Genomic DNA, 27,484 nt, shown 5'->3' with positions numbered 1-27,484 from the left:
TTTATTTTTTTCATGAGGAGTCATCTCTTCCGCGTTTGCACGACTAATTATCAGACACCCTGTATGAGTACTACTATGCTATTAATTCCAACGATGGTCCTTGAAAAGCGTCTGGCAGATTTGAAACTACGGGCGATCGTGATGTCGAGGCATTGTGTAAGTGAACTACAGATTTGGATGACGGAACATTGTTAACGATCCTCCGGCAAAGGCCTTCAACTCTCGGATGGTCCTTGGTCAGGTAAGTGTACCGATTTCGCGCTGTTTCCATAGGGGGCTCAATGCACTTTAATTGTCAGTAAGATTGATCACTAACGCGTGATGTCCTTTTACGCGATGCGAAGGAGAAAAAAAGGAGAAAAGAAAAGACGGAAACGAGAAATCACCGAACAATACCCGGAGCAGATAACAGCACGAAGCGCTGACGAACACGTAGGTGGGGAACACGAGACACACGATGTGGAATAAATAGTGGCCTGAAATCGAGCGGAATTCAGTCGCACTGCTGTTGTACCATCGTCGTTGACGTTTATTCACGAAGACCTCTGACGAGTTCCTCGTGAAGTCATCTAGTCCCATCTGCAAGCAGGATAAAATCAATAAGTACCCGCTGGGTGATTTCACGCGGACATATTCTACGCGTCTCTTCCTTATCAAGCCCGCTAGTCGGTGCATTCGATTCATCTTTTCGGTTATCGTGATCGTAACAGAAAAGATGATGTTCCGAGTGCTGTTGATGCTAGCACCCGTACTTCGGATCGACGCATTTTTTCTCGGGTACTTGACACACGTGTTAATCGTTGAGATGCCTTGCAAACAGTCAACTTGCTCTCTTCCGCACCCTTCGTCTTAAATTTAGAGAAGCCGTACGTTCAGAGAACGATTAAAACTTATTCTCGGGAACACGTGTTGCGGCCTAGTGCTGCAACGGGCACGTTGCGTTTTTCCGTAGAAAATAAAAAAAAAAAAAGATCGGAGAGTAAAAAGGACAACGCGAATGTTGGCAAGCGCATCCTGTAACTCCTGAAATACCCATAAAGCGTTCAAGTTCAGGTCTGAAAATATCTTATCTAATTCGTGTCATTGGCCGCGCTTTCGAGACTCGATTTTCGCTAACACGTCGTTTCTCTTGTCAGTTTCATACCGACCAGCCCCAAAAACAACGAAACCGTAAGGGAGTTCAACGTTTACTGGAACGTGCCCACCTTTATGTGCCATAAGTACGGGCTTCACTTCGAAGAAGTATCGGAGAGATATGGCATTCTACAGAATTCGATGGATAACTTCCGCGGTGACGAGATCGCGATCCTTTACGACCCTGGAATGTTCCCGGCGTTGCTGACAGACCCGAACGGTAAAACAATACTCGCTCCTTATACCGTGAGACTATCGATGGATTGGAGAAAGGAAAGAACTTTGAACGTTATTCAGGAAAGGTAGTGACGAGAAACGGTGGTGTCCCGCAAGAAGGCAATCTCACCAAGCATCTCGAAGTATTTCGGGAGCACTTGATCAATCAGATACCAGACAAATCGTTTCACGGTGTGGGGGTGATCGATTTCGAAAGTTGGAGGCCAATCTTCCGACAGAATTGGGCTTCCCTCCAGCCTTATAAGAAACTCTCCATAGAGATAGTTCGTCGTGAGCATCCGTTCTGGGACAATCAGAGCGTCGAGCAGGAAGCGAAACGAAGATTCGAGAAATACGGGAAACTTTTCATGGAGGAGACACTGAAGGCTGCCAAACAGATCAGACCGTCCGCCAGTTGGGGATACTATGCTTACCCCTACTGCTACAATCTGACACCGAATCAACACAGTTCCCAGTGCGACAGCGCTACGATGCTGGAAAACGATAAGTATGTAATTAACAAAGTTGCTCTATTTCGATCGTGACCATCTTCAATGTCGTGACTCTCCTAGGTAATCCGTCGTACGACCGTATCGGTACCATTGTGCACGAATATCGCTCGCATTTATCGTACCGTCACGAATTTCATCAACCGATCGTGCGTTCTAGTTTTCGTGAAAAAAATTTCTTAGAGATTTAAGGTAACAAGATTATGAATCGGCCGTGGACGTTACAACACTCAGACTTTAAGTGGGTCAGTGTCAAGAATCGTGTTCTGATGAAAATTTAAACCGTCCTGAGGGAGTTACATCCGTCTTATCTAATCGTTCTCTCGATAAGTCCAACCAGACTCGTGTGCTTCTCCATTCAGAATGTCATGGCTGTTCGAGCTGGAAGACGTTCTCCTGCCGTCGGTGTACTTCAGACTGAGCCTAACGAGCAGTGAACGAGTCGGTCTCGTCGGAGGCCGTGTCAGAGAAGCCTTGAGAATAGCAAAACAAATGGCGATTAGGAAGAAGGTTCTCCCCTATTATTGGTACAAGTACCAAGATAAGAGGGATATGTATTTGAGCAAGGTGAGTCTTTTTACGTAAAAAACAATTTTCGGGTATTGAAGGATACGTCACTCGATAACAAATCGGTTGATCTTCGAAATGGATTTCTCTGTGCAGGACGATCTCGAAGCGACTCTACGAAAGATCATGGATCTCGGTGCCGACGGTCTCATCCTTTGGGGAAGCTCCGACGATATTAATACCAGGCAAAAGTGCGTAGAGTTCAAGGAATACGTAAACAACGAACTAGGGCCCATTGTAGATCGAATTAGACGAACCGCTCTTGGCTTGACTCAAAGCAACAGCACTCTTGTGGACAACAGAATCGATGTGAGCGTGGACCAAGTTTGACGTAGCACTTGGAATACCGATTCTCTTATAAAAGAGGCAAAATATTAGGAGAAATTGTAAAAAATCTTTAGTTTCTGTCGCTTACGTATATGGTTATCATACATGACATACGTAGGAGATCTGTTCGACCTTCGAAATAGAAAGATATCAAACACGAGACACCAAAGTGAAACCAAAGACTACTGGTTTAGACGATACTTGGAGATGTTGCGCGACGTATTCGAGCAGCGATCGAAATAAAATTCCTACGAAACTACCACTTTTTTCATTCTATCTCCGAAAAGTGGAAGTTCCCAACAAACGTGAGACGTACTGTTCCTCGTCGGATTCTTCTTTCATTTGTCAACCCTATGGTCTGTCACCAACGTCTCTGAAAGATCGAAACGAATTGGTTTTCGTCTAGTATCATCGTGAAGACGGCCGAATCGCTTCTCATAATCGGACAAACGAGGTAACAGCTAAACTGGCAATCAAAACTCGGGACGAGCACACTTTGGCACTAGCGTACGACAAGTTTTACTGGTTCGAGGTGTAAGGCCTCGGGCGATCTTGCTTTTTACAGTACACGCGACGTCGTTGTAGAGGTAGTCAAAGATCTCTCTTGCTTACCGTTGATTCCTCCCCTCTCCATCTCGTTCAGAGAATGATCCTTTCTCTTTCTGTTTCCACGAGAATACCTGGAGAAGCTGCGAGAACGAGAAAGAGAGAGAACGGAACGAGAACGGCGCGGAACCGAACGTACCGAGTAGAAGGAGGAGCTGAAGGAGACTCCGGTGGTGGTGGAGGTGGAGCAAGAGGAGGAGGAGAACGGAACACGAGAGATCGGCAGCACAGTTTCGTGTTCAGCTCAGCTCGGTTCGGCTCAACCTCATATCGGATCTCCGTGTTTCGAGGCAAACCGTTCTTCAAATTTGTCGCTACAGATCTTCCTCTGATCCGGTTGTTATCGCCGGCGGGGCAAGAACGGCGAAGTTCCGGCCGAGGAACGAGTGAAAAGTCGCGAGCAACAGACTATCGCACGGAGATCGTTCCCGTTTTCGAAACTGTCTGCCGATCCTTTTTCTGCTCTCGGCAAATTTCTAGAGTGGTGCGTAGTTCGCAACGTCGCTGACGTACACGGAGGTGAGTGACAGTTTCTTCAGAAAAGCCAAGGCTGCCGCCGTACGCTTGCTGGTGGCTCGAGATCGTTGCCAGAGTTGCCAGACTACGTGATGCGTGTGCTACGGGAATCCACGATATCGTAGATTCGATAACAATATCGAAATAGCAGCGAGATTTCGTACTTGGAATACTCTAGCTTTTTTCTGGCTCTCCATACTTTATCAGTGTTCCCTGGTGACGATCCCTTGACCTCATGTAGATGTTTTTTTCAAAGCAATTATAGACACCGATAGGTACCGATACTATAACAACGAACAACAGCGTATAACAGCGTATAAGGCGCGTACGATTCCTCGATTCACTCTGTCGCTATCTTTCTCTTGCGTCACGATCACCGGAAGGCAGATCCCTTTCCGGTGGTCTCCATTCGAAGTAAAGGAATGTTAACACCAGCTGAGAGAAGTTGCGATGATCACAGACTGTTCGAAAGTGGCCAAGGGACAGGGACTCCGGACTTAAATAGTTGAGAAACACCCTATCCAAAACGTTTTGCCCACTAATCCTAATACCAGACCCTATTCTCGAGTTAATGATAGCTCTTCTTAGACGCAACACTTAACTTCCAAGCTAAACTGTTGTGCGGTAGCCAACTCGCCATCGGGTCCTTTCTAATGAAGACCTTTTGCGACTGCCTCGACTTGCCACCGTGCAGTTAATTGGCTAATTCCCCAAAATCTCTGACAAAAATTTACCATCGATTTCTCGGCTTTCTCGATCGAAACATTCACGCGAGTTAATCTCGCAAACTAGATACATTTTTTGTTAGAAAATTTATAGCAAAGTTACGGTAGTCAAAAAAAAAAAAAAAGAAAAAAAAAGAAAAGAGAGAAAAGAAGAAAGGGAAAAGAAATTCGAAGGAGACACGATAATTCCTTGAACAAATTGTAGATACGTAAAATAAAGTCTATTATTGGACATGTTACTTCATTCCGTAAACATCGTAATATCATCAACCAGTCTCATTCTCTCAAGAATGGTCCACGCTTAATTACATCTTATGGTGCGCTTCTTTTTAAAACTACAGGTAGTCGAGGATCGCCGAAGCGAGCTTGGAACCGACAGTCGCTAATGCGACCATGTTCGCGCCTTTCGAGTAATTGGACACGAGAAAATGAACAGTGTATTACCTCTCGTTTAATTGGTATTCTCCAACCTATCGTTAAGTGGCACGATTATGTCTTCTCCAAAAAATTTCACTGGTTGGCCGTGACGGTTACACGCACGCGTTCACGCGTATCTCTTTCTACGTTCTTTTTTTAAAAATATTCCTCGGCTAGGCTTGTACAACACGTAGCGAGGTAAGAAAAATCGAAGGCTTCCTGGGGGTCCATGACACTTGATACCGATAGCTGCGAGGTCAGGCTGCAGAAGCGACCAAAAGTAGCTGTGTCATCTTTTAGTGGGTACGATGTCTGTAGCTCAGGTAACGGGTTATCGGTTGCCACAAAAGATCATTAAAGTAATGACATACAAATTGCCGCCTGTTTCGTGAGAGCAACATTTAAAGCCAGAAATTCGCCATATCTCTCGGAATAAAATCGGAGCTTTTCATTTTCTTTCCGATCTATGCCTTCTCCGCGAGAACGTTTCTTTTTTCCTAGAGAAGAAAGGTAAAAAGGGAGGAAATCGGATGAAAACGGAGCAAGATGACTCGCGATCGCTTTTTCGCATCTCTCGTCAGAAAACGGGAAAGAAGTAGGAAGAGAGAGCGAAAGAGGTAGTAGCGAGCAAGCTCGAGGAAGACGAAAGGGCCCGTTTTAAAGAGGCGAGCATTAAAAACAACAATGTCATTACATTTTAACGACCTGTTCTTGGGCTCTGCCCTCCCTTTTAAGAACGTTCGTTTGCAGGTATGTGGACCGCGCTCTCGTGGGGGCTACCACACCGAGAGAGAATTCTTAAGGCGGTACACACACTAGCTATTTCCTCTTTTTGCTGCCCCTCGGTGTTTTAGCGATTACGTTCATATCCGATTCTACTGTCGATCAATTTAAAAAATTACAATTCCATCGTTCCACGGAGCTTATAGTTAGGCGAAAAGCACAGGTGTATCATATTTCGTGCGCGTACCCTCCTAGTTTCGGCCGGTACAGTTCAGTCAGAGACACGTCTAAACTTAAACGCGGCAGACGTTGGCAACGATAATCAAGACTTCGAAAGCGTGAAACCGCTACGGGCGGTGTTGAAATTTTAGCGAGCTTAAAATTGCGATCTAATCAAGGTACGAAGAGGGTGCGAAAGCAGCTTAATCCGACACTGGTCGATGCACAGGGCCCCTTCCCCTTCGCTCGGGGCCCATTCCCCTTCTCGAGTCGATTTCTCCCCACGCACTCTGGGCACGCCGTGCAGCTCGCGAAGAATTAGTATGGGCGAAGTAACAAAAGCACGAGGAACAAGCACGGGGGGTGTGCGCGGCGAGTGGCGGAGAAGGAGGAAGAAAAAAAAGGAGCCGAGATGGCGCCACACGTCCAGCGTGTTTTCGGGGCTTCCTCCGGTGCTGTTGGCAAACTTCTCTTTTTCTTTTTCTTGCAGACCCTCCCCAGTTACCTTCTCGCTCCTTTTCGCCTGCCTTCCTCTGGTTCCCTCTCGCTTTTGGCGCGTTCTGCGTCCTCCCTCTCGTCGATTCCTCTTTTATTTTGCTCCCCTTCTGGACCCTCACCCTGCGGGCCCCCCTATTAGTTCGGCCACGGCACCGTATTGCGGAAAAAAGACGAGCAAAGGACGGTCGCAAAATGCGAAATTGGGCTAGACCAAATCGAAAGATAGGGATTTCTCATTAAAATGGAAGAACATATTGCGCTCCAAAATTATACGCTAATCTATCGCAATAATCAGGGCCGCGTACCGTTTTTCTTTCTCGGACCTTCTTTTTTCGAAGTCCGAGACCTTCGTCGATGCAAGATTTCACGGTACGAAACGATCATAGGCGTGCATATACCTTTCTCCGGTTGCGCTTCTCTCGTAGGAGAGGAATTCGAAAAATAAGAAACTCCTACTTCGTCTCTCTGTACCCACCAGTCATTCTTCCGCTTATGGGTATGCCTAGATGAAGCATGGTGAAGGTGATCGAGCTACGGAGTAGCTCTAGTCCTTTGATACCACCAGCGAGAACCTATACGTATTCACCGACGACTACCATTGGTCGAGCAACTTGAACCATTTTACTCCTAGTGTTTCTTCTTCCTTCCTTCGTACTGGCTGCGAATATTCCCCTTCTTCTCTTTTCTCTCGCGCCTAAGTACTGTGGCACATCGGCAAAGAGATCATGAAAGTATCTTGCGTGCCTCGGGCATCAGGGCCGTACAAACTTTGGTTCGATTACGCTTTACCTCTCATCCTTGTCTATTCTCCATTCGCATTCACATTTTTCTTAATAACGACAAATAGTTTGTTATTCGAAGAATAATCTGACGGAGAACGGCTCGAGCCGAACAATAAAATCCTACGGAGTGTTTAACGCCGATTCTCCACGCGTTCTCCGCTCGGCCCGCCCCAAGTCGTCGTTCAGGTTTGCCAAACATAATTCTTCTCTCGCCAAGGGAAAGTCCGAATGAAATATGAATTCCTATTAGAAGCTTCCTGGAAGTGCGGCACGTCGCGTCCGCGGGCCGCTCGTTCTCGTAGGTGTTAAGCTCGAGTCGAACGGATTTAATCCTTGTGCTTTTTAAAAGGTCCCGCGAGAAGAAGCCAACGCCGACCGAACCAACAGATCTCGTCTGTAGCGTGCACAGATCGCGGCACCCTTTGTGCTTGGCCGCCTAGGCTCGGGGGCGCGTCAAATTTGGTTGAAAATCAAATTAATCTCGCGGCTGGGCGCAGGACCCTCTACCGTCTCTTTCTGTCGACTCTTTCGCTCGCTCTGCCTCGCCTCTGGCCAGCCTGTCTTCGTCCCTCGTTTCTCGACGACACGAGCAAATCGAAGGAACGGGACTGGGAGGAAGGTGGAGAAGGAGGTGGACCGGAGGTCCTCCATGCCACCGACACGGACCTAGAGGCGAGAAGAGAAGGTGGCGCAGCAACAAAGAGCTTTGGACTTCTGGCTGCGACCCGGCCAGGGCCGTATTTATCTCGATCCTCTTCCTCCAACGTCTCGTTATTTTTCACGTCGATCGTGCTTCGTACTTGACTCGTCTTCTTTTAAGTTCTAGTAGTTTGAACTACAAGTTCGATGAAAATAATTGAAAGAAGAATATTTGCCATTGACAGCGTGTCTTAAGCGATAAATCAAAGGTAGATAAAAATTGATTTTTCGCCATTGTAGACATTTAACGCGGTCTGTCTGATAGAGGCACGAAGATACGTAATATGTAAAGACGACACAATATGTAAAGATAATAATGTTGCTTGTTGTAAGCCGTCGGACTCGTCCGGATTAAGTAAGTACGTCCCTGTTGTATCCTACTCGGTCATTCAAATCACCGCTTGTGGAAATGAGATGGGCGGCCGAACCTTGTAGTCGCACACCTCCCCTCGTGGCCACGTACAGGGTGATTCAACAAGAATCAGCTGGGAGCTCTAATTTTTCGACTATCGTATCTTTAGGCCAATTTGCAGCAGGTGTTACGTTGCAAGAGGATCACCGATAACCTTTCAAATTTTATTTTCGACTATTCGATCGGACTTGATAAGTCGAACCCTGCGATGCCGGCGCGATTCTTCGAAGTAGAAGCAGAAATAGTGGATTCGACCTAAGAAAGGAACGATGGAAAAAAGAGGCTCGTCGAATGAAACGCTGGATAAGGAGGAAGCCCGCGGAAGAATAAGAAAAGGTCGAAAGATCGGTATTGAAATGCAACGGAGGGGAACGAAAAGTTGATCCTCTCCTGGAAATACCGGCGACCAATTGTTCGTAGAGGGACGAGATTCTTTCTGTTGTCAGGAATTCAACTCGCGAGTCCAACGACAAAGTAAATTCCTGAAGGACGGAGGATGCACGGTGGTGGGTTCCCTGATGCTCCGCGGTGAAACGGATCCGAGATTTTTCGAGGGCCAAAAAAGGGGCCGATCTCTCGTAATTGGGCCTGCACATCCTTTTACCTTGTCGTTCGTGCCACTTGTTCCCGTGGTGATCTCCGAAAGATCAAGAAAGATCGTACGATGAGATTGACGCTTTTTTTCTCGGTCGCCATCGATCCAGCCGGTCTACATATACACGTAATGCTCCTTCGTTCCTTTTACCACGCTGCTGCGGAATTATTGCTTCATTACCGATTGCTCCGTGGAAATAAAACAAGCTCGTGCAAGCTCGACTGGTCACGATAATTGAGACTGCGCTTCCTCCGCCACTGATTGCTTCCTGGTAAAGATTTTAAATCTACCCGGCTCTTTGTCTTTTCCTTCGCGTCTTTGCTTACTCTATTCGTTGAAATTGAAATTTTGATCGAGCCAACGACGATTCCTCTCCCAAATTTTCACAAACAACAAGAAACTTTTACCCTCTACGACCTGACCTCAAAAAATGTCTTATACCGGCGGAAGGAGCATATCCCGTATTCAAACCTCGTAGCTTAAATCCGCCGCTATTTATGGTCGAGATATCCACGAGAAAGTCTCGTTTTTCTCTCGATCCCGTCAGGCCACGGGGAATTCCGTTATCTTAAGATCTCGGTGACTTAAAACTCGAGCATCCCGCTCTCGACTGGAATCAAGGAATCGGCCTTAACGATTTATGAATGAACTCGCTGCCGCGATGTTCCGATGTGGCTTCTTTCCCGCTCTTTTTCTTTTCACTAACACCCCTGTTCCTCCTCCTAAAAAACCGCTCGGTAGCTCTCCCTGCGTTTACGATGCTCCCCGCGTGTAGCTTGTTTTAAACAAAATTCACGCGATGCGAAAATGAAGAAAAAGGAAGAATGGAGAAGCGGCACCACGACAAATCCCGGTGACGTAATTTCAGACGGTCGTCGAACCTGAGACCTCGGGAGAGGCACACCACGAGAGAAAGAGAGCCACGGACTTTCATTCATTCGGGGTGGGGACCAACGAATACGCGTTGTGCACACGTGCACACGATGCACGCCGCGCCTCGAATCGCAATCGCGAAATTCCTTCGTCTCTTCGGCTATCCATACTCGATTATGTTTGACGCGACAAATCAGAACGGAGAAAGTTCGGGCACACTTAGAAATTTGACTGCTCTTTACCTGGCCACTAATTTATTGGCAACGACCGTCCAGTCGGAAAGATTCGGATACCCTCTCTCTCTCCTTCTGTTGTTTCAGGGATCATGCGACCGACGTGTCATCTGACAGTGGTGATCGCGCTGTTCCTCCAGGCGGCCACCCTACACGCCCATCGCGAGCACAAGGTTCATCGATCTTTCACTCGATTTCCCTTTGATTTATTCCGTAGAGTGACGTTACTGGTTATTTAAGGTTCACAACATCGTACTGTACCCCGACAAGCACAGCTGGTGCAAGACGACTCCCATAAAGCAAGTCGTCACGTGGCCGCAATGCTCCTCACAGGAATTGGATAACAACGTTTGCGTGGGAGCTTGTTTCTCGTACATGGTGCCACACAGCGAACCTTCCGCTCCTGGTGACCTAATCAGACCTTACTGTGACTCTTGTCAGCCTTTGGACAGCGTTTGGCACACGGTAGGCGAATAAATGTATCAGCTGTTCGGAAGCCACATACATCGATCGACTGTATAAATTGCGAAGGTGTTTCGTTAAAATTGATTAGTTTATTTGATCGTTTAGGTTACGCTGGACTGCAAGGACGAGACGAACAATCCGATCACCATGCAGAAGAAAGTGCAAATTATCACCAATTGTTCCTGCAGCTCCTGTATGGAAACGTCTAGGATCAAGCCAGATTACAATACTCTGCTTCAACAATTAACCGTGGAGAACTTGGATAAGAATGTGAACGTCGTTCACGAAAAACCAGATCTCTTGGAAAACCCAAACTTGAACTCCTCCAAAAATACCACCAGAGATGGTGTTCAGGCTAACGAGAGATTCTTACAGCTCTTCAAGCAGCTCAAGGACTCCGAGAAGTTGGAGCAATCTGGGGCCAAGGAGCTGTTCTCGAAAATCGATGAGGACATCGACTTCGACAAACTGAGGGAGTTGTTGGACAAGTACGGCCAAGAGGAGGAGAAGCAGCACACTCATCAGCATCTGCATCAACATCAGCATCAATCGACTGGAAAGCAGCAGCAGCAACAACAGCAACAGCATCACTCGACGACGGTGCTTCATCGAGGACCTCATCATTCGATGGTTTTAGATCCCGACGTGAAAGAGAAGATCGACGTGGAACCGCACTATCTTCATCCAGCTGTTCCCGGTCAGGAAATCAGCTACCACGACAACGTATTAGTAGATAAGGATAAGAAGAAAGATTTCTGAGATTTAGAATGTATGTCTCGTGATGGCAACGCGTGTTTCGTCGAGTTTGAAACTTCGATCAAACAAAGTTGATAGAAACGTGTTTGGTATTAGCGAATGAGATCATATCTTCTCTATATTTGTTAAGATTCATTCGTGACCTAGTCCAGTCCGTAGTAAATTGTTCGATTCGATCTAGAAACTAGAGATTCGACTTATCTCGCGAACGATATATCTGTAAATAGGAAAATTCTACGTTCTTATTTCTTTCTTTTTTATATGTACTTTTTAGTAAGCAAAAGATGGATATCTTTTAAACTGTTACTCTTGAGAAGCTAGCTTGGAAACTTGGGTTCGATGTGAGAAATCTCGTCAGGGTTTAATCGTATTTAGGAAACGTTGTTGAGCAAAAGTTGACAATACGGAAACGAAGAAAAAGGGGAGAGAGAAATTCTAATATATATTTTAATTATTATTATATTAATTAACTATTTAATATACTCGCGCGCCTAATGATGGAATATACGTACGTTCGGAATTTTTAGCTCGTAATTAGCACAACTGGCAACCATTGTAGACGTCCAAAGGCGTTATATCTTGTTGATTGCTTTAAAAGTATACATTATATCCATTGTCTCGCAGAGAATAAACAAAGTCCGTACAACATTTTCCTGGTACTTCCCCGATCATTTTCCCGACGAATCGATTCTCCAATTTTCGAAGAAATAAAACAACAAATAAAATTCCTGCGAAACTAAAAGAAGAACGGTCGCGAATGAAAATAAAACGAATGAACAAGAAAAAGGAAACTCGTACGAGGCACGACTTGGCAAGTCGTGCCATAGGTGCGCAAGAAAGAATGCAAATAAAGCAATTAATACCGCGTTCAGAACCACTAGAAAAGAAACCAATAAAGATGAACGAAATCTCGAGCAACGTCTTGTCTACGTCGACACTTTCTCCTCGAACAAAAACAAACACGCTCGTCAATTTTCCTTGTGAGAAAACCGTTCACTTTTCTTCCACGATTTAAAATCAAGTACTTCTCACAATCTCAGTAACGTAATCTTTTTAAGAGTTCGCGATAAACATCTTGCGTCAAGAGAGCGACGGACTCTGAATTGTCAGAGATAAACCGCGAGAAGTCGCTGAGACGGTTAGACGAAGTTCCTAATAGGCTAAAACTACTCGATGAACTTGAGTCAGAAATCTACCGAAAAGCCATTAATTGCACAAGATTAACCCCACGGTCAGGCGTGTAATTGTGTCTAACAGCAAGTGTCTAATTGCTCGAGGCGTGTTAACTAGCTGCATTTACTCGAAATCGGTAGATCGACAGGGACAAGGACTGGATCCGTTTTGAAACATCGGTTCCAACGGAACAATGTTCGCTGATAAGGAATTGGTCTCAACCAATCAGCGGCGTAGATTCGCGTGGATCGCCGGTACATGAAAGCGATTACGTATAGCTCGGTAACGGGGCGAAGAACTCGCGAGAGGAGCGACGCGACGACAGTGTTGCTCGGCGCTCCGTTGCGCGTCCCTGCTGCTTTTCTGCGCGGTCGCGTAGCGTTTCTCTTGACGGCGCAGCTGCGCGTGCCACCGAAATTATGTTGCCTCGTTGCTGATCTCTCGGGAAACAAAAACGACAATCACGGCCCCCGGTGACACGCGATGCCCGGCGTTCCCTTGGTGTTCGATTACTTCTAAATGCCCACCTGTCCAACCACCATCACCAACGTCGTCGTCGTCACGATACAAAAGTGGAGAACACCAATTTCGAACCAGCCTCCTCCGAGCTGAGGATAAGCGCCATGAACGGTAGGCTTTTGTTATATCAACGAATACGTTGCTTGGTGATGGTCTTGGGTGAACAGATTGTACGGTCCTTGACAAACTAGAAATTGTAGATTTAGCAAGATTTATGGGGTCTTCGGAATTTGAAGGTCTTTAAATGTCAGGCCTACAAATCCTTAGGTTTTAAGAAACACTGGCTTCGAATGGTTTAAGTGTAAGAGCTGTTGTTAGAATTTTGAAGCGTCACAAATCCAAGAAAATTGAAATCTGGATAAAATTGGAATCACGATGGCTACACGTTCACCAAGCTGAGTGATTAATGTGTCGTGTTGGTTATATTAACACAGACGAACGTTCTGTTTATGTATAGCCGGTTCCACGTATAAAAGTAACAGCGAAACTTTCCTCTGCGTCAGTCCTCGACCGGTCTCCGGTTGCTCAACGTTATGGCAATACTCGATCGACGTTTGTAATCCCGAATCGATAGCGATATAAAATCGAGAGGATCCGAAACTTTGATCGAGATTAGCCTGCCCGACAAAAATTACATGCATAGATACAGTTTTCGAATCTCAAATCGAAATTATGATTTACAAGTATAGTAAGAATAAATGCGATAGATAATTCGTTTTGTGACGAATTGGGTTGGACATTGGGTTTGTAAAAATAACATAGTGTCGAAATAGCTAATAACTATAGTTCTTTCGTTGCAACCGATCTATTTTAAAGGCAATGATTATCAAGAGGAGTTTTGTCAACGTCGTGATTACGAACATTATTGACATTGCCCATGATCAATTAATTAATTTCGTTGTATCTTAAATATTCTTTTATTTTATTCAAGTGAAGTCGATATCAATCTATCAGCCGATATCGATTCATGAAAGTTAGGGAAAGACTAATTAGAAGAAATTGTTTTGCAATAGCTGCTGATTATCGTTCGAGGGAGATTCCGTAGTAGATAAATCATGGTAACTTTTGCTCGAGGGTTGGTTTGGTAGAGATAGTGAAAAAGAAAGGAAAATGACGAGCATCAATTACTATAATTTCTCCTTGAGTCTATTTTCACCGAAGCGTATCGCACGTGGCTAGAAACGTTTCGAATTCGAAGTATGTATATATATAAGTAGCAGACGCGAGCTACTCTAATGTCCTCACAAATGACCCCCATCCATTCGAAACGATTCGTCAATTAAGAGGTGACACATTTAACGAACGAAGTTGTCGGGCTGCCGCGATGCCGCGTCCTCAGCCTATGCGTTCTAACATAATGATTTAAAAAAATTGATCTACTAAAAAGCCTTAACGCAATACGGCAACGCGAAAGAAACGAGCCTTATCAATTGGTGACTAAAGTACAATTAGAATTGTAAATTCTTTGACGCTAAACTTGCATCGAGCAATTTCCCGATTTCTGCATTTTGCTTTTAATCGTACAAAAGTTCTTACCTGTTTGATAAGAAATTTTACTGTTACACCGAGTCAATTTATCGGCGGTATCAGTTCATCAACCCTATTAATCAAATTATCAGTGTTTCATATTGTGTATCTATACCGTTTCTCGTCTGACGCGCACCGCCTGTATCTACTGTGAGGAAACGGTTTTGTGAAACCACGTTGAAATTAAGCAAGATTTCCTTATCGGAGAACAATTATAACGTCTTGTGCAATAAATGTGTACGATATCACGTAGCTGGCTACGCACGTGCAACTCCATTTCCGAAAATCGGTTTATCAAAACGACAAAGTGTGTTCGCATTAATCTGATATGAATAGCAGGCTCCTTATCGGAAGACATCTAACTAGAATCGGGTAATGGCAAATTTCATTCTTTGAAGATTATGTTGCTTATCAATCACGAAAACAATTCACACAGTGCCATATTCTCGTATTTATCCACGAAATCGACTGTATTTCCGTGTTGATCAGGCTCTCTCGTTCAATTTTACAGATGTATAGACCACATGAAGCTCCGCTTCGTGATAACCCCGAAGGTCATGCGCTGCAATCAGACATCATTCACAAATCAAGTATTTTTCCTTCGTGTCTATCGTTAAAAAGAAATACAAGCCGATTTTGTGAAACAGATACGAGCAAAAAGCAACTTTATCTCGTTCCATTCTGAAATCTCGTTATATTACGATTGTATTGTTGATTTCTAAAGCACGAAAATACATAGATGCAGAAGTTAATAAGAAATAATTTTCCATATGAGAGGATGTACTCGTCAGTATTTCTTCAAACGACTGTTAGCGAGAATCTGTGTGCGTGAGAAGCTTGAGGCAAAACTATAATTGTCAATTGCACATTCTTGAAGATGATGTTCCACGAGAAATGCGTGTTTCCGGACAGATCACGCGTTGTAAATAACTCGGTTAATAATTCGCGCGTCGGAAACGCGGATGACTCCGTCGAAATTTCAGTCGACAACAAAATCAGGGTCGACTCACTGGATTATTATAGACGCGAAAAGTTCAAACGGCCATGACGTTCACCGCGCATGCTTCTAAATGCTGGGAGCGAGTCGAAAAGACGAACAAGTAAGTAGAATATGAGACGATTTTCATCGAATCGGTCGACGACACGACTCGTTCGAAAATAGCACGGAGGTCGACACGCGTCTGCCTTCCGTGACGCGTATTTAAATTCGGGAATCGGAACAGAGAAAAGAATCCACTCAACGATTTATCGTCGAGATCTCGAGCTTTATCAATGACGAGATTTGGATAGGGAACAAGAAACTGTCTCTCCGCGATAACATGTCCTCGATTCAGCGTGTATCATCTCGATGATGCAATTGATATAAATAGAATTTCCTCGTTTGAACGATGGAAAACGTAATTGGTACGATAAACGTCTCAATAATGTCTGATAAGATAATTTTCGTAAAAAAAAACAACATCAAATAAAGAACTTTCAAGATTTCGATAGATTACAAAGGAAGAAACGTAATATCTCTAATTTTAATTTCTGTCAGTAGCCTCGACCTATCGCTCAAGTTACGCTTATTAAAGTAGTCAGTTGTGCGACACTGAACGAGCAAAAAGTAACGTCCACTTTCATGTTTCCACAAAAGCTGCCAGTTTAAGGCTATCGGTATTTACAGACGTTCGCGAAAACCTACTGATCTTACATAACGACCCAGCGAATCTAATGTGCTCATTGAATTAATATGAACGATCTTCCTCACATCTGAACATCGGAAAGTAGAAACCTTTTATCGATAAGCTACGGTTACTCTAACAATAAATATTATTTAACTTTATCATACTGTATATCAAATTTCAGACGTTTGCAGATGAAACGTGACCGATTACCGGATAGACTAATTTGTAACATAGGTAGCTATACACCGCTTTATTTGATCAATAAAATCGCCAAGTGTACACGTGGAACGTGATCGAATAATCGAAGCTACGATTAACCGGAAATCGTGCGATTCCTTCATCAAGAAAAGCTAACGGCGCGAAATTATACGAGTACAAAGCATCGCGTCTGCCGTGCCGGGAAATCGTGTGTCACTATTCACACAGTTTACAATATTCACCTTACATAAGTTTCGCTATCTCTTGGTGTAATTACGACATTCAACGATTCCTGTACGCAAATACGATATGTACGATACGTCCTGTACGATAAAAGAAATTCGAATGAGACGGAGCTAACAATTCCAGGAAAAACCGTCGCAACGATGAGTTACAAAACAACTTCAGGTGTCTTTCCTCATTGTTAGGATAATTCAGATATCTTCAGACCGAATAGTCACATATTTATGCTCTCTCTCTCTCTCTTTTTTTCTATGGTCTTTAACGACATTTCAGTCATTGACGATTGCGTGTAACAACAATCTGACCTGTAGCCGATGCGTAGTATCATATTATTAGCATCTGTTTTCATTCAAACGAATGGAACGTAACAAGATTCAGGCTCAACGATATACGTATCTCCACTACTTATATCATCAAAACACTGAAATGTTATTCCTTAAATAACACGCTATATATTTATGCAATCTAGTAATCTCATTTTAAACTTGACCCTATTCTCTTCGGACTCTGTTTTATCGGATAAAAGAAACTTCTGTTGAAGCTCCAATAATCGCTAACGCGCTGAATGTGCCTTGAAAGGCTAAACTCGGAGTTATCTAAAAGAGGGTACGGCAAAGAAATGCCCCACCAGCCGCACGAGAGTTAGGTGTGAACGTTTCAGACGCTTGGCACGTGCTGGCCATAGTAAAGTAGAAAGTTAACTCGAACAGAGTATCGACCACGAGGCTTTCGGGCTCGTTCAATACTCCAATGAAGAATCGAAGAGAGAAAGAGAGAAAGAAAGAGAGAGAGAGAGAGAGTGGGACGGTGACGAGGACGGCTGGAGCGGGTAAACCGTTCGATTTGCCTGGGTTTCGCCGCTACAACACCTAAACAGGTGCGCTCCTTCGATAATCACTTACAGGGTAGTGGAAGAGGAATCACCATGAAAACAGGCGCATGCATTTTAAGTCCCATGCAATTAACAGGGCCGTACTCGTGCCACGGAAGGCGATTTAGTGAGAACAAATGACTCACGAACAGCAACGTCGTCGTAGGTCGAGGCAAAACCAAATGGTGGGGATATCTCAGGCATGGCATCACTAAACCTGGAGCCACGAAGCTCGCTAGTTAGCCCTTGAGAACGTCGATAATCACAAAATGACAAATAGAATTATACCATGACAGCTGTCGAAGAATAAGTTAAGATTTTGATAAAGTTACGCCAAACGAATATTTTCATTCAATCGTGCAATTGGAAAGACTTTTCTATTTTAATCGAACCAAACAACTGGCGCCCTCAATGCCTCGTGACTTATAGAATTGAAGAAAATTCTCGACACTTCCATTTAATCGTGAGAAATTGTTGATACGTCGTGCCGTATAAATATTCACATGTGGATTAGCAAACGTTTGCGAATTCGTCGATGTAGCTGAGGTTCAGCGTTTCATAAACCGTTGACAGAGCGTAATCGAATCGGCGTTTCGGAGTCGAGTAACGAAACGAGACACGTGGCGTACCTGAAAAGGCGGCGAAGAGTACGCTCCTGAACCGGGATCGAAGCAGGCAAGAGCGCAAGTCTTCTGCTAATGCCAAACGATTCCCTTAATACACTTGCGTCTGGAATCTCGTTGTAATTGGGGCGAACGCTTTGTGCCAGCTGTTTCGTACTTGTCAGTGTTTCAGAGTGATCGTACAAACCGGTCTACGACGAAACTCGTCGAACGAATCGTTGTCGCCGAGCGAGAATCATTGGACAAACGCGGTCGTGGAAGGAAGGGAAAGAAAGCATTTCGGTGTACAGCTACAAAGGAACGACTGGCTAGTCGCCATCTTAGATTCATTGTGAGCACATTGCACGAAGCGGTTTGAAAGAGTTCCAACGGATCGTGAGCTTTTCAAGGAAAAAAATTAACAGGCATGCGAGAAGGAAAGGTGTCGTTTTTCCTCGAACGTGAGCGCTTATAAACCGACACGGTGCATGTCGACAGAGGCAGACGCAGTGAGTGTCGTGAGCGAGAAACGCGAAAACGGCCACAGATGCATGAAACGCAAGTGAAACGACCGTGTGCAAAGTGACTTCCTGGAGGAGAGAGATTTTTTCTTTTCTGTTTCCTAATTTACGGAGGCCTAACAGGGCGGAGCTGATCATCGACGCGTACGAACGAATTGAAATCATCAGCATGAGTAAGATACTAGGTACAAACTATTGCACCGTGTTCTCTGTACTTAGAAGTCCCGAAGAGGGTGAATCGTTTAAACGGATCATCTGAAAGAATCATCCAACAAATAGAAAAGCAAAGGCCATAACCGTGGGAAAGAGCAAGAATTCGAGCACGTTTGAGCCGCGAGGGCGATTAGTCAGGATTGAACAGCCGGACCACGAGTGATAATTACGAGTGAGGAGCAGTGCTAAAAACGAGTGCATCGGTTTTCGTGCGTGAAAAAATAAAAGTGTTAATCATTGAAGGAGCTCGTGGGAGACGTGTGATCACCTTCGGCAAAAGAACTTGGACGTTGACGTAATCAATTCTATATATAGGTGTTCGAAATTCACGAAACCGTGAAGCGAACATTATATAAAAGAGCGAAGTACTCTCGATCGCGAACAATAATTTTTCTTTTCTTTCGTGGATCTGTTAGAATCGACATTTACTCTCAATCTAGACATTTTCTCCCTGTGATCAATTGTACTTTTCAATCGAACACTCGTGTACTTAAATCCTTAGAAAATCGAGAATCGCTTTGTAAATCGATTTACTTAGTGACTGTGAAAATCTTGGAACAATATCGTTAGTCGTACGATCGATACATCATTTATCGACCCGATCGTTTAATCGATAAGACAGATCTCTATTGATCGAAGAGGATCCACGAAGTTTCCCTGCCGATCGACACACCCGACGGCATCCAAAATACTCTTATAACCCGTAATGTATTTGAGATCGCACGTTGAGGCAGCAAAAGGGAGGCACGAGAATGCAAGAGAGGCGATAGAAGTTGGCTGCGGAACAAAAGGTCGAGGTAACATTGGATCGGCCGCGAGAGACAAGGGCAAGACGAAGAGATCTCTGGTGGACTGCTGGGATTTCGAAGAGCCTCAGCTGCTTCATCCGAGATTGGCCGACAGAGATTCAAAACAGGCGTGCGTACGACGCGGTATGAGCGAAGGTGAACGAGCAGTGACCACGCCACGAATTGGCTGGCGAAAGCTTACTGATCCTGGCGACTGACACGAATCCAGGAACTCGGGGGCAGGTCCGAAGCGATAGCATCAGCTACTGTTTCATCGTCAACGTCATCGTTGTCCTGCCACTCAAACAACTAGCCACTGCCACTTGAACTCTCGTGGAAGGAAGATCTTCAAACCTCGACCCATTCGACAGGATACCGCTATATCCTGACGCATCTTGGTCCCTGTCGATGTCAGCCAAATGCAAGAGAACGCTCTGTTGAGATTTACGTCGAGAACATTGAAGACGGACCCGAAAATGGCGGGTAATCGGTGTCGGTAGCAGACGGGGTTATTGCCTAAAAGAGCGATCTCCTCGTCTTGCATTATTCCTAGGGGAGCCACATCTGAACCGTTCAATTGGTTTCGGCTAGAATCCCATTTTTCTCTCTTGTCACGAGTATTTTATTCTCGTCGATCTCCCTCTGAAGCCAGTTGACGAACTTTGTGTCGTTGTTCTTGTTTTTTCTTCTCTTCGTTTATACCGTTGTTGAATAAAACAACAACAACAAACGGGTCCGCGGTTGACCCATAGACAATAAATCGTAGGTGATAAGAGTAGTGGTAAAATGTAGTTGTGAAACGATTAAGGATTCAAATTGGGAAGAAGGACAAGAAACGTCGAAAGGGAAAACCCCCTGTCGTGATACCGCAAGCAGTATCCTCGCTGAGTGATCTCCCGTGAGACCACGAACAATTGTACCAAATTTAAAAAGAGAGAGGAGAAACATATATATATATATATATATTATATATATATATATAGATATTACATATACATATATAGTATTCGCGCTTAAGATCCGCTCCTTTTTCTGCGATCATCATGCCGCCTACTCCGAATAAATTGAACTTGAGCTTCGCCAGAAACGCGTACAGCGTGTTTGGAACACGCGGTACTAATACCACCGCTGATCAACAGCGTGAGCAGAAAACGGAACTTTTGGAGGGTAAGAGATCACCGCCTACTTAATCAAATTATTTGGCAGCGATTCTATCGAATCGTCCTTGACGATCCTACCGAATGAAATCGCCGTCCATAAATAACGTACCATTGATAGTCCGTTTAATTGATGATTACGAGCATTTCACATTGTTACGAAGCAATTTATTTCACGCGGTTATTTCTATGAAATTTCATCGCCTGTCGTCGATTACATCGATCTAATTATTTGGCCATTGTGTTATTTCAGGAACCAGAGGCAATGGAATTCTCCACCTAAAGAATGGTATCGATTACATCAACCCTGGTGAAGAAGATCAAATGGAAATTTATGGGTAGGTACATACATACATATCGCGTGTTGAAAGTGTGACGATGTTATGCAACGCCTTTTCCTATTTCTTCTAGATACAAGAGAAACAATATTCTAACCGCTGTTACTTGGTTCTTGATTATCATTACTGGAGGGCTTCTTAGATTGGTCTTTCACTGGATACCGCATCTTATGTTGTTGGCAACTCATTCCAAATGTCAATTAGAAAACGCAGACACTGTTTTGCTGGTAGAAAAGTTCCAAGGAAAACACACGAGTTATTACGTAAAGAAATTGCAGTCTTTGGCCGCTCAGGATATACTGTAAGCATTCCTTATTTTATCAACGACAATTATTTTATCAAGCTAATATTTTACATATATTTCAAGCGGTAAACCTTTCGATGGAAAATCATTGATGGATAATGAACCATGGATGGAGAACGGCAGCGTGATAACCGTCAAGGAAGTAAAGGAAGAATATCCTCCCTCACTCTCGCTGCATTTAGCCGGTGGACAATTTAAACGTAAGTATTCGGCGATTAATAGAAATATTTTCTTATTATGGTAAGAAAAGTCTTCTAAAAAATATTTTTTCTTCATATAAAAAATTAATCAATTTATATTTGTATACAGAGGTTCCGTCGATCGTCCTGTTCCAATGCAAGAAGTTAACTTACGTTTGGGACCCCGAGAGATCCGAGTTCCTAAAACTTCGTGGTTTAGACGTTGGTGTCCTAACTTCCACATTACATCAAATGCAAGGATTAAATTCGCTTGAACAGCATATGAGGCAAATATCCACAAAAATTCCCATAAACATAATAAATCTACTTTGCGACACTATCTAAAAAATATTTTCCGATTTCTTTACAGACGTTGCGTTTACGGAAACAATGAAATCGTGATTCAAGTAAAGAGTATTCTAACGCTGCTTTGTCTCGAGGTCCTTAATCCATTCTACGTCTTCCAACTGTTTAGTTTTTGTCTCTGGATTGCCGACAACTATTATTATTACGCCATGGTCATCTTGGCCATGTCCAGCGTCGGCATAATTATGGCAGTCTTCCAGACTCGTCGGGTATGCAACTTTTCGGCCGCTTGTTGCGTCAATCTCTGAATTATATTAATAACCAAGGATTCTTTTGCAGAACCAACACAACTTACGTTCCACCGTATACTCTTCCGACGTGGCAACGGTGATGAGAGACCGCGCGACTGGGCAAACAGCGACCGTGCCTGCTGAAAAATTAGTACCTGGTGATATTTTGGTTATTCCATCTCATGGTTGTTTGATGCCTTGTGACGCAGTGCTTCTGACTGGGAATTGCATTCTGAATGAATCTATGTTGACCGGAGAGTCGGTTCCTGTCACAAAAACACCTATTCCTTCGTCCAATGAAATGATATACGACATTAAGGAACATGCAAGACACACGCTGTTCTGTGGTACTCGAGTTATTCAAACAAGATACTACGGTTCAGAGAAGGTAACTCGAAACATTAGAACTTCTGATTAATTTTCTAAGTTCGTTATTACTAGACATATCTATGCAAATTCGTATTTTTACGGGCAGAATTGAAAAAGATAAGACCTGAACAGAGATTTGTTTCTTTAAATATTTTATATATTTTTGCATATTATATGCAAAAAAATTTTTCTATAAATTTATAAAATTTTGTAGTCTAATTGTTGCATAGGGACTTTGGAAAATGATACAATGATTATTGATCACATAATTTATTTTTCTTGCAGGTTCTGGCTGTTGTCGTGAGAACAGGGTTCAACACCAGCAAAGGTGGACTGGTCAGATCCATTATGTATCCTCCACCCGTCGATTTCAAGTTTGAACAAGATTCTTACAAGTTCGTCGTATTATTGGCTGGTATAGCTAGTATTGGCGTGATTTACACCATTGTGACAAAGGCTATGAGAGGTGTCCCAAACCATCACATCGCTCTTGAAGCGTTAGATCTGGTTACCATCGTAGTACCGCCAGCTCTACCAGCGGCTATGACAGTCGGTCGAATGGTGGCACAACGCAGACTTGAGAAAAACAAGATTTACTGTACGAGTCCAAGAACAATCAATGTGTCAGGATCAATTGACTGCATCTGTTTTGACAAAACTGGAACGCTGACTGAAGATGGTCTCGACATGTGGGGCGTAGTGAATACCATCGATAAGAAATTCCAGCCGCCTATTAAAGATATCACATCCTTGCCCCTAAACGATCTTCTCATCGGAATGGTGACTTGCCACGGAATCACTATAATAGAAAATCAACTTGTCGGAGATCCACTCGACCTAAAAATGTTTGAGTCTACGGGTTGGAGCTTGGAAGAGCCCGACGTATCCGATACGTCAAAATTCTCGATGCTTTTCCCTACAATAGTGCGACCACCAAAAGGCTCCAATCTATTGAAGAAGCTACCCAACGAAATAAGAATCTCGATCAGCCGACAAAATTCTATGTCTTCTGACGTGATCGATAACATCTCTTTAAACAACCTTGATACCACGTTGACTGGTTCCACGACAGAATTGGGGGAGCAAGGTTTAGAAATTGGAATCGTTCGTCAATTTCCGTTCACATCTAGTCTCCAAAGGATGAGCGTGATTACCAGGACGTTGGGAGCTAATCATTACGACCTCTATTGCAAAGGCAGCCCAGAAATGATTCTCAGCCTCTCCAGAGCAGAATCCAGTAAATATTGCAACATATCTTTTAAATTTTGTGTTTTAAACTCTCTTCAAGTTATGACTAATCGTATTGTTTTTATAGTCCCAGCAGATTTTGGCGCTGTGTTACAAGACTATACTTCGGAAGGCTACCGTGTGATCGGCCTCGCACACAAATCTTTGAATCGTCTTCCTTACGCCAAGGTCCAGCGTTTGAGTCGCGAGTCTGCAGAGTCCGATCTGACGTTCATAGCATTCGTCATCATGGAAAATAGATTGAAACCAGAAACCACGCCTGTGATCAGTGCATTAAACACTGCCTGTATAAAGACTGTCATGGTGACTGGCGACAATATGCTGACTGCACTGTCCGTTGCCAGAGACTGTGACATCGTGAAGCCAGGTACAGCCGTCATTGCAGTCTCTGCCACTCAGCAGAACCAGATGAAACCACAAATCTATTTCACGAAGAGCAGCAGTCAGCCATCTATGGGACACGGAGATCTCAGCGAAATGACTGATTTGAATAGTGTAGCTAGCTTGGAAACAGTGGAGAGTGGCTCCTTTGGGAACAATCAGTTCGATAACGATGTCAATTATTTAGCCGACGAGTAAGTTCATTCAGCTATACATCATTATCACATTTACTACTACAGTAAATTAGTGCGAAACTTACACATTTGTTTATTTATAGTTTAGGATTAGATTTAAATTAATCCGATAGCGAACGTGTTAACATCTAATTTCTCACTTTTGTTTGTCATTGTTTCAGCTTACACCATTCAAAAAACAAATACGTGTTTTCACTCACGGGTAAAACGTGGGCCCTAGTCAAACAATATTACCCAGAACTGATTCCCAAACTTGTCACTCGTGGAGCAATCTTTGCGAGGATGTCGCCAGACCAGAAGCAACAACTCGTTCAGGAATTGCAATCTTTGGGATACTATGTTGGTACGTAACTGAATTCTTCTTCAAACAATTTATATTATCTGATTGAAATGTTAATTTTAAATATTATTTTCAGCTATGGTAGGTGATGGGGCAAACGATTGTGGAGCTTTGAAAGCTGCCCACACCGGAATTTCTCTCTCTGACACTGAATCTTCAGTAGCATCGCCGTTTACCAGCCGCGAGACTAACATTTCTTGCGTATTGACCGTGATTCGAGAAGGTCGCGCAGCTTTGGTCACTTCCTTCGGAATTTTCAAGTATATGGCGAGTTATTCGCTCACTCAATTCATCTCAGTGATGCTGCTGTACAGTTTCGAGTCGAATTTGACAGACATCGAGTTCCTCTACATAGATCTCTTTATCATCTCGATCTTCGCTTTCTTCTTTGGTCGTACCGAGGCTTACGATGGTCCATTAGTCAAGACAGCTCCTCTGAACAGTCTCATTAGCATCACTCCCATTCTTAGCTTAGTGACGCAAATTTTGATTGTGGCTCTATTTCAGTCCATTAGTCTATGGCATCTTCAACAAATGGATTGGTTCAAACCGTTCAATGCCACGGAGAAAGCTGCTGAGAACAAGGACGATGTGAGCTGTACCGAAAATTACACAGTTTTCATAATCAGTTCCATGCAGTATATCATTCTGGCTGTGACGTTCTCTAAGGGTCATCCATATAGAAAGTCTCTGTTCACGAATTACGGTCTGCTCACCTCGTTCATTTGTCTCAGCCTCTTCTCCGTTTACCTCGCGACCTTTCCCTTTGAGTGGCTGAGTGACTGGTTCGAGCTGATTCTTCCAGAGAACGTTGGCTTCCGCTTCATCTTGGTCGGCTACGGTATCGTCAACTTCGTGATCTCGTTGCTAATGGAGTACTTCTTTGTTGACTACCTCGTTTTTAGAAAATTACGCTATCGTTGGCATAACATAGACAAATCTAGACGAAAGTTCCTCGCGATTGACCGTGACATGGCACGCGATTTAAAATGGCCACCGATCTCCCAAGAACCGTTACCAGAAGCTGCTCCCGATATTTTGATTCGTCAAAACGTCACCGAGATCAAGATCGAGAAACGCGTTCCCGAGTCCTGTCATCCTGTGGACACGAGCTTCATGAACAGTCCGATCTGTGAGAACTTCAAGCACTTTGGCTCTGCCAGAGAAGTCACTCTAAATCCCAAGTCCTTGTTCAACGATCGCAGAAACACCGTATCCATGCAAACGGTTCCTTGCTTCGAGGACAGAGATTCCGTGCTGAAACAACCGAACATAGAGCTGACAGCGAAGAGAAGATACAATTCGGAATCGGAGAAAGGGATCAATCGGTACGAAAAAGCCAGTTTTAAGAGCCACAGCACAAATCCAATCGCAACCCTGCCTAGGAACACCGCTATGGCTCTTCAACCGCAGAAATTGAGGGATTTGAAGAGCGCCTTGATGCACAAAAGCGAATATGGCTTGTCTCCCAGTACACAAAGTGTCCTTGAACTCGATATTCTACCGTCGTAGAAGAGAGCGATTTATCCTCGTGGGATTTGAATTGGTAGCGATCAAAGAACGGTACTTCGAACAACGAACGGTAATCGTTTCAAGTTTGAAGAACGATCTACTGTTTGCTATTCGACGTACCTGCTCGATTTCATAGACCGGATTGTCTCGAAGTATCTCCACTTTATCTGCCAGTGCATTTGTTGTCCCATGACAATTGCAATACAAGACTGTTTTCAGCTGCTATACGGAATCACTCAGGAACGTTTAATTCAGAGACGATCAGGAAAGTTTCGAATCACCAGCATTCAACTGGAAGAAATGATATGGCAAATTTCCGACACGATCTCTAATCTAAATATCGTTCACAAGAGTGCATTTAGAATGCCGCGGCATTCACGACAGCTTGGTAACCAACGATGCATCCCACGAGCATCGTACGGTAGATCAACTGAAGGGGTCCCTTTTGACCTGATCTTTCTTCGTCCTCCTCCTCTACTAGTATTCGAGCATACCAGACTCGAAAGAGAAAGTATTATCATTAGTTTATTTAACTTAGATGATGAATTTTAACTTACTCTGCCGTCAGGGAGCAATGGTCCCGTCGAAGAGCGCTCACCTTGGCGCAGGTCGAACGAAATAGATAGTTAGATACGTTCTTTTACTTTTTTTTTTTTTGGGGGGGGGGGGATCTCTTTTGCGTTTAGACGCCGTCTTTTTTCACTGCGGTTTCAAAGATATACTTAAAAAATAAATTAAAGATAATATAATACATGGATCACGCGCTTTGTGTGACAAGATGTATAGATGGTTGCGAATGCTAATGAATTTTCTAAACTAGGAAACTATAGGGAATTGATCATATTCCCGTTTTCACGACGAGCTTTTTTCTTTTTTCTGTATAATAGTCAGGCAGTTGTTATTGAAAATATCGGACAACCTAAAACGACGCTCGACGCGATATCGACGTTAGTAGAACAAAAAGTTATTTGTATAAAAATAATGCAATTTCGTCGTGAAAGCGGGAAGTTAGTGTACTTTTTTGTTGGTGTGAAGATGGGAAAATTGTAACTATACCGTAGTTTATCCCACGATAATCTTATTTAATAGAATTTGAAGAGCCGACGTCCTGCGATCTGCAAATGCAGAAATTCGATGCTCGTTGTCGCAGATACTTACTGTTAAACCGAATAACGAGATAAATGTGTACTTATATACGCAATGAAAAATATATACTTAAGCGCGTTATTCTATCATTTGCAACGCCAAGCTTGCGTTGAATTATAGCGGTTG

General features: G+C 43.8%; 3 protein-coding genes across 5 annotated transcripts; all 3 read left to right on the top strand.

Annotated features, from left to right (window-relative positions):
- Positions 1–257: 257 nt before the first annotated feature.
- Positions 258–3,012, top strand: LOC117214033 (hyaluronidase-like). Of its 2 annotated transcripts, none has more exons than XM_033459955.1 (5): positions 258–432; positions 1,137–1,354; positions 1,432–1,858; positions 2,222–2,426; positions 2,523–3,012. In XM_033459955.1, the coding sequence occupies exons 2-5, from the start codon at positions 1,210–1,212 to the stop codon at positions 2,754–2,756; spliced, it is 1,011 nt and encodes a 336-aa protein (XP_033315846.1). In that variant the 5' UTR covers positions 258–432; positions 1,137–1,209; the 3' UTR covers positions 2,757–3,012. The 2 variants fall into 2 exon arrangements, with proteins under 2 accessions (XP_033315846.1, XP_033315789.1); XM_033459898.1 differs by having other exon boundaries at positions 258–777.
- Positions 3,013–3,582: 570 nt separating this feature from the next.
- On the top strand, positions 3,583–11,920 carry LOC117214166. Its single transcript, XM_033460063.1, has 4 exons — positions 3,583–3,878; positions 10,139–10,224; positions 10,292–10,516; positions 10,622–11,920. Exons 2-4 carry the CDS (start codon positions 10,144–10,146, stop codon positions 11,273–11,275), a joined length of 960 nt encoding a protein of 319 aa, XP_033315954.1. The 5' UTR covers positions 3,583–3,878; positions 10,139–10,143; the 3' UTR covers positions 11,276–11,920.
- Positions 11,921–12,758: 838 nt separating this feature from the next.
- Positions 12,759–26,212, top strand: LOC117209011 (probable cation-transporting ATPase 13A3). 2 transcript variants are annotated; one of them, XM_033450575.1, is made up of 11 exons: positions 12,759–13,075; positions 21,005–21,089; positions 21,163–21,390; positions 21,457–21,593; positions 21,703–21,859; positions 21,943–22,147; positions 22,218–22,556; positions 22,823–23,774; positions 23,853–24,360; positions 24,522–24,703; positions 24,777–26,212. In XM_033450575.1, exons 1-11 carry the CDS (start codon positions 13,069–13,071, stop codon positions 26,210–26,212), a joined length of 4,236 nt encoding a protein of 1,411 aa, XP_033306466.1. In that variant the 5' UTR covers positions 12,759–13,068. The 2 variants fall into 2 exon arrangements, with proteins under 2 accessions (XP_033306466.1, XP_033306457.1); XM_033450566.1 differs by lacking the exon at positions 12,759–13,075 and adding an exon at positions 18,119–20,761.
- The last annotated feature ends 1,272 nt before the right edge of the window (positions 26,213–27,484 follow it).

The sequence above is a fragment of the Bombus bifarius genome, unplaced genomic scaffold (assembly GCF_011952205.1).
Source record: "Bombus bifarius isolate JDL3187 unplaced genomic scaffold, Bbif_JDL3187 scf7180000007966, whole genome shotgun sequence".
In the NCBI taxonomy this organism is placed as follows: domain Eukaryota; kingdom Metazoa; phylum Arthropoda; class Insecta; order Hymenoptera; family Apidae; genus Bombus; species Bombus bifarius.
This window is presented reverse-complemented; position numbering and strand designations above follow the sequence as displayed.

Bases quoted from the DNA above. Each gene is read 5' to 3' on its own strand.
- LOC117214033 (XM_033459898.1), top strand. From the start codon at position 716: ATGATGTTCCGAGTGCTGTTGATGCTAGCACCCGTACTTCGGATCGAC. The intron at 1,355-1,431 runs GTAAAACAATAC...AACGTTATTCAG, and splicing joins GTTGCTGACAGACCCGAACG to GAAAGGTAGTGACGAGAAAC. The intron at 1,859-2,221 runs GTATGTAATTAA...TTCTCCATTCAG, and splicing joins ACGATGCTGGAAAACGATAA to AATGTCATGGCTGTTCGAGC.
- LOC117214166 (XM_033460063.1), top strand. From the start codon at position 10,144: ATGCGACCGACGTGTCATCTGACAGTGGTGATCGCGCTGTTCCTCCAG. The intron at 10,225-10,291 runs GTTCATCGATCT...TGGTTATTTAAG, and splicing joins ACGCCCATCGCGAGCACAAG to GTTCACAACATCGTACTGTA. The intron at 10,517-10,621 runs GTAGGCGAATAA...TTGATCGTTTAG, and splicing joins TGGACAGCGTTTGGCACACG to GTTACGCTGGACTGCAAGGA.
- LOC117209011 (XM_033450566.1), top strand. From the start codon at position 20,638: ATGCCGCCTACTCCGAATAAATTGAACTTGAGCTTCGCCAGAAACGCG. The intron at 21,391-21,456 runs GTAAGCATTCCT...ATATATTTCAAG, and splicing joins TTGGCCGCTCAGGATATACT to CGGTAAACCTTTCGATGGAA. The intron at 21,860-21,942 runs GCAAATATCCAC...ATTTCTTTACAG, and splicing joins TCGCTTGAACAGCATATGAG to ACGTTGCGTTTACGGAAACA.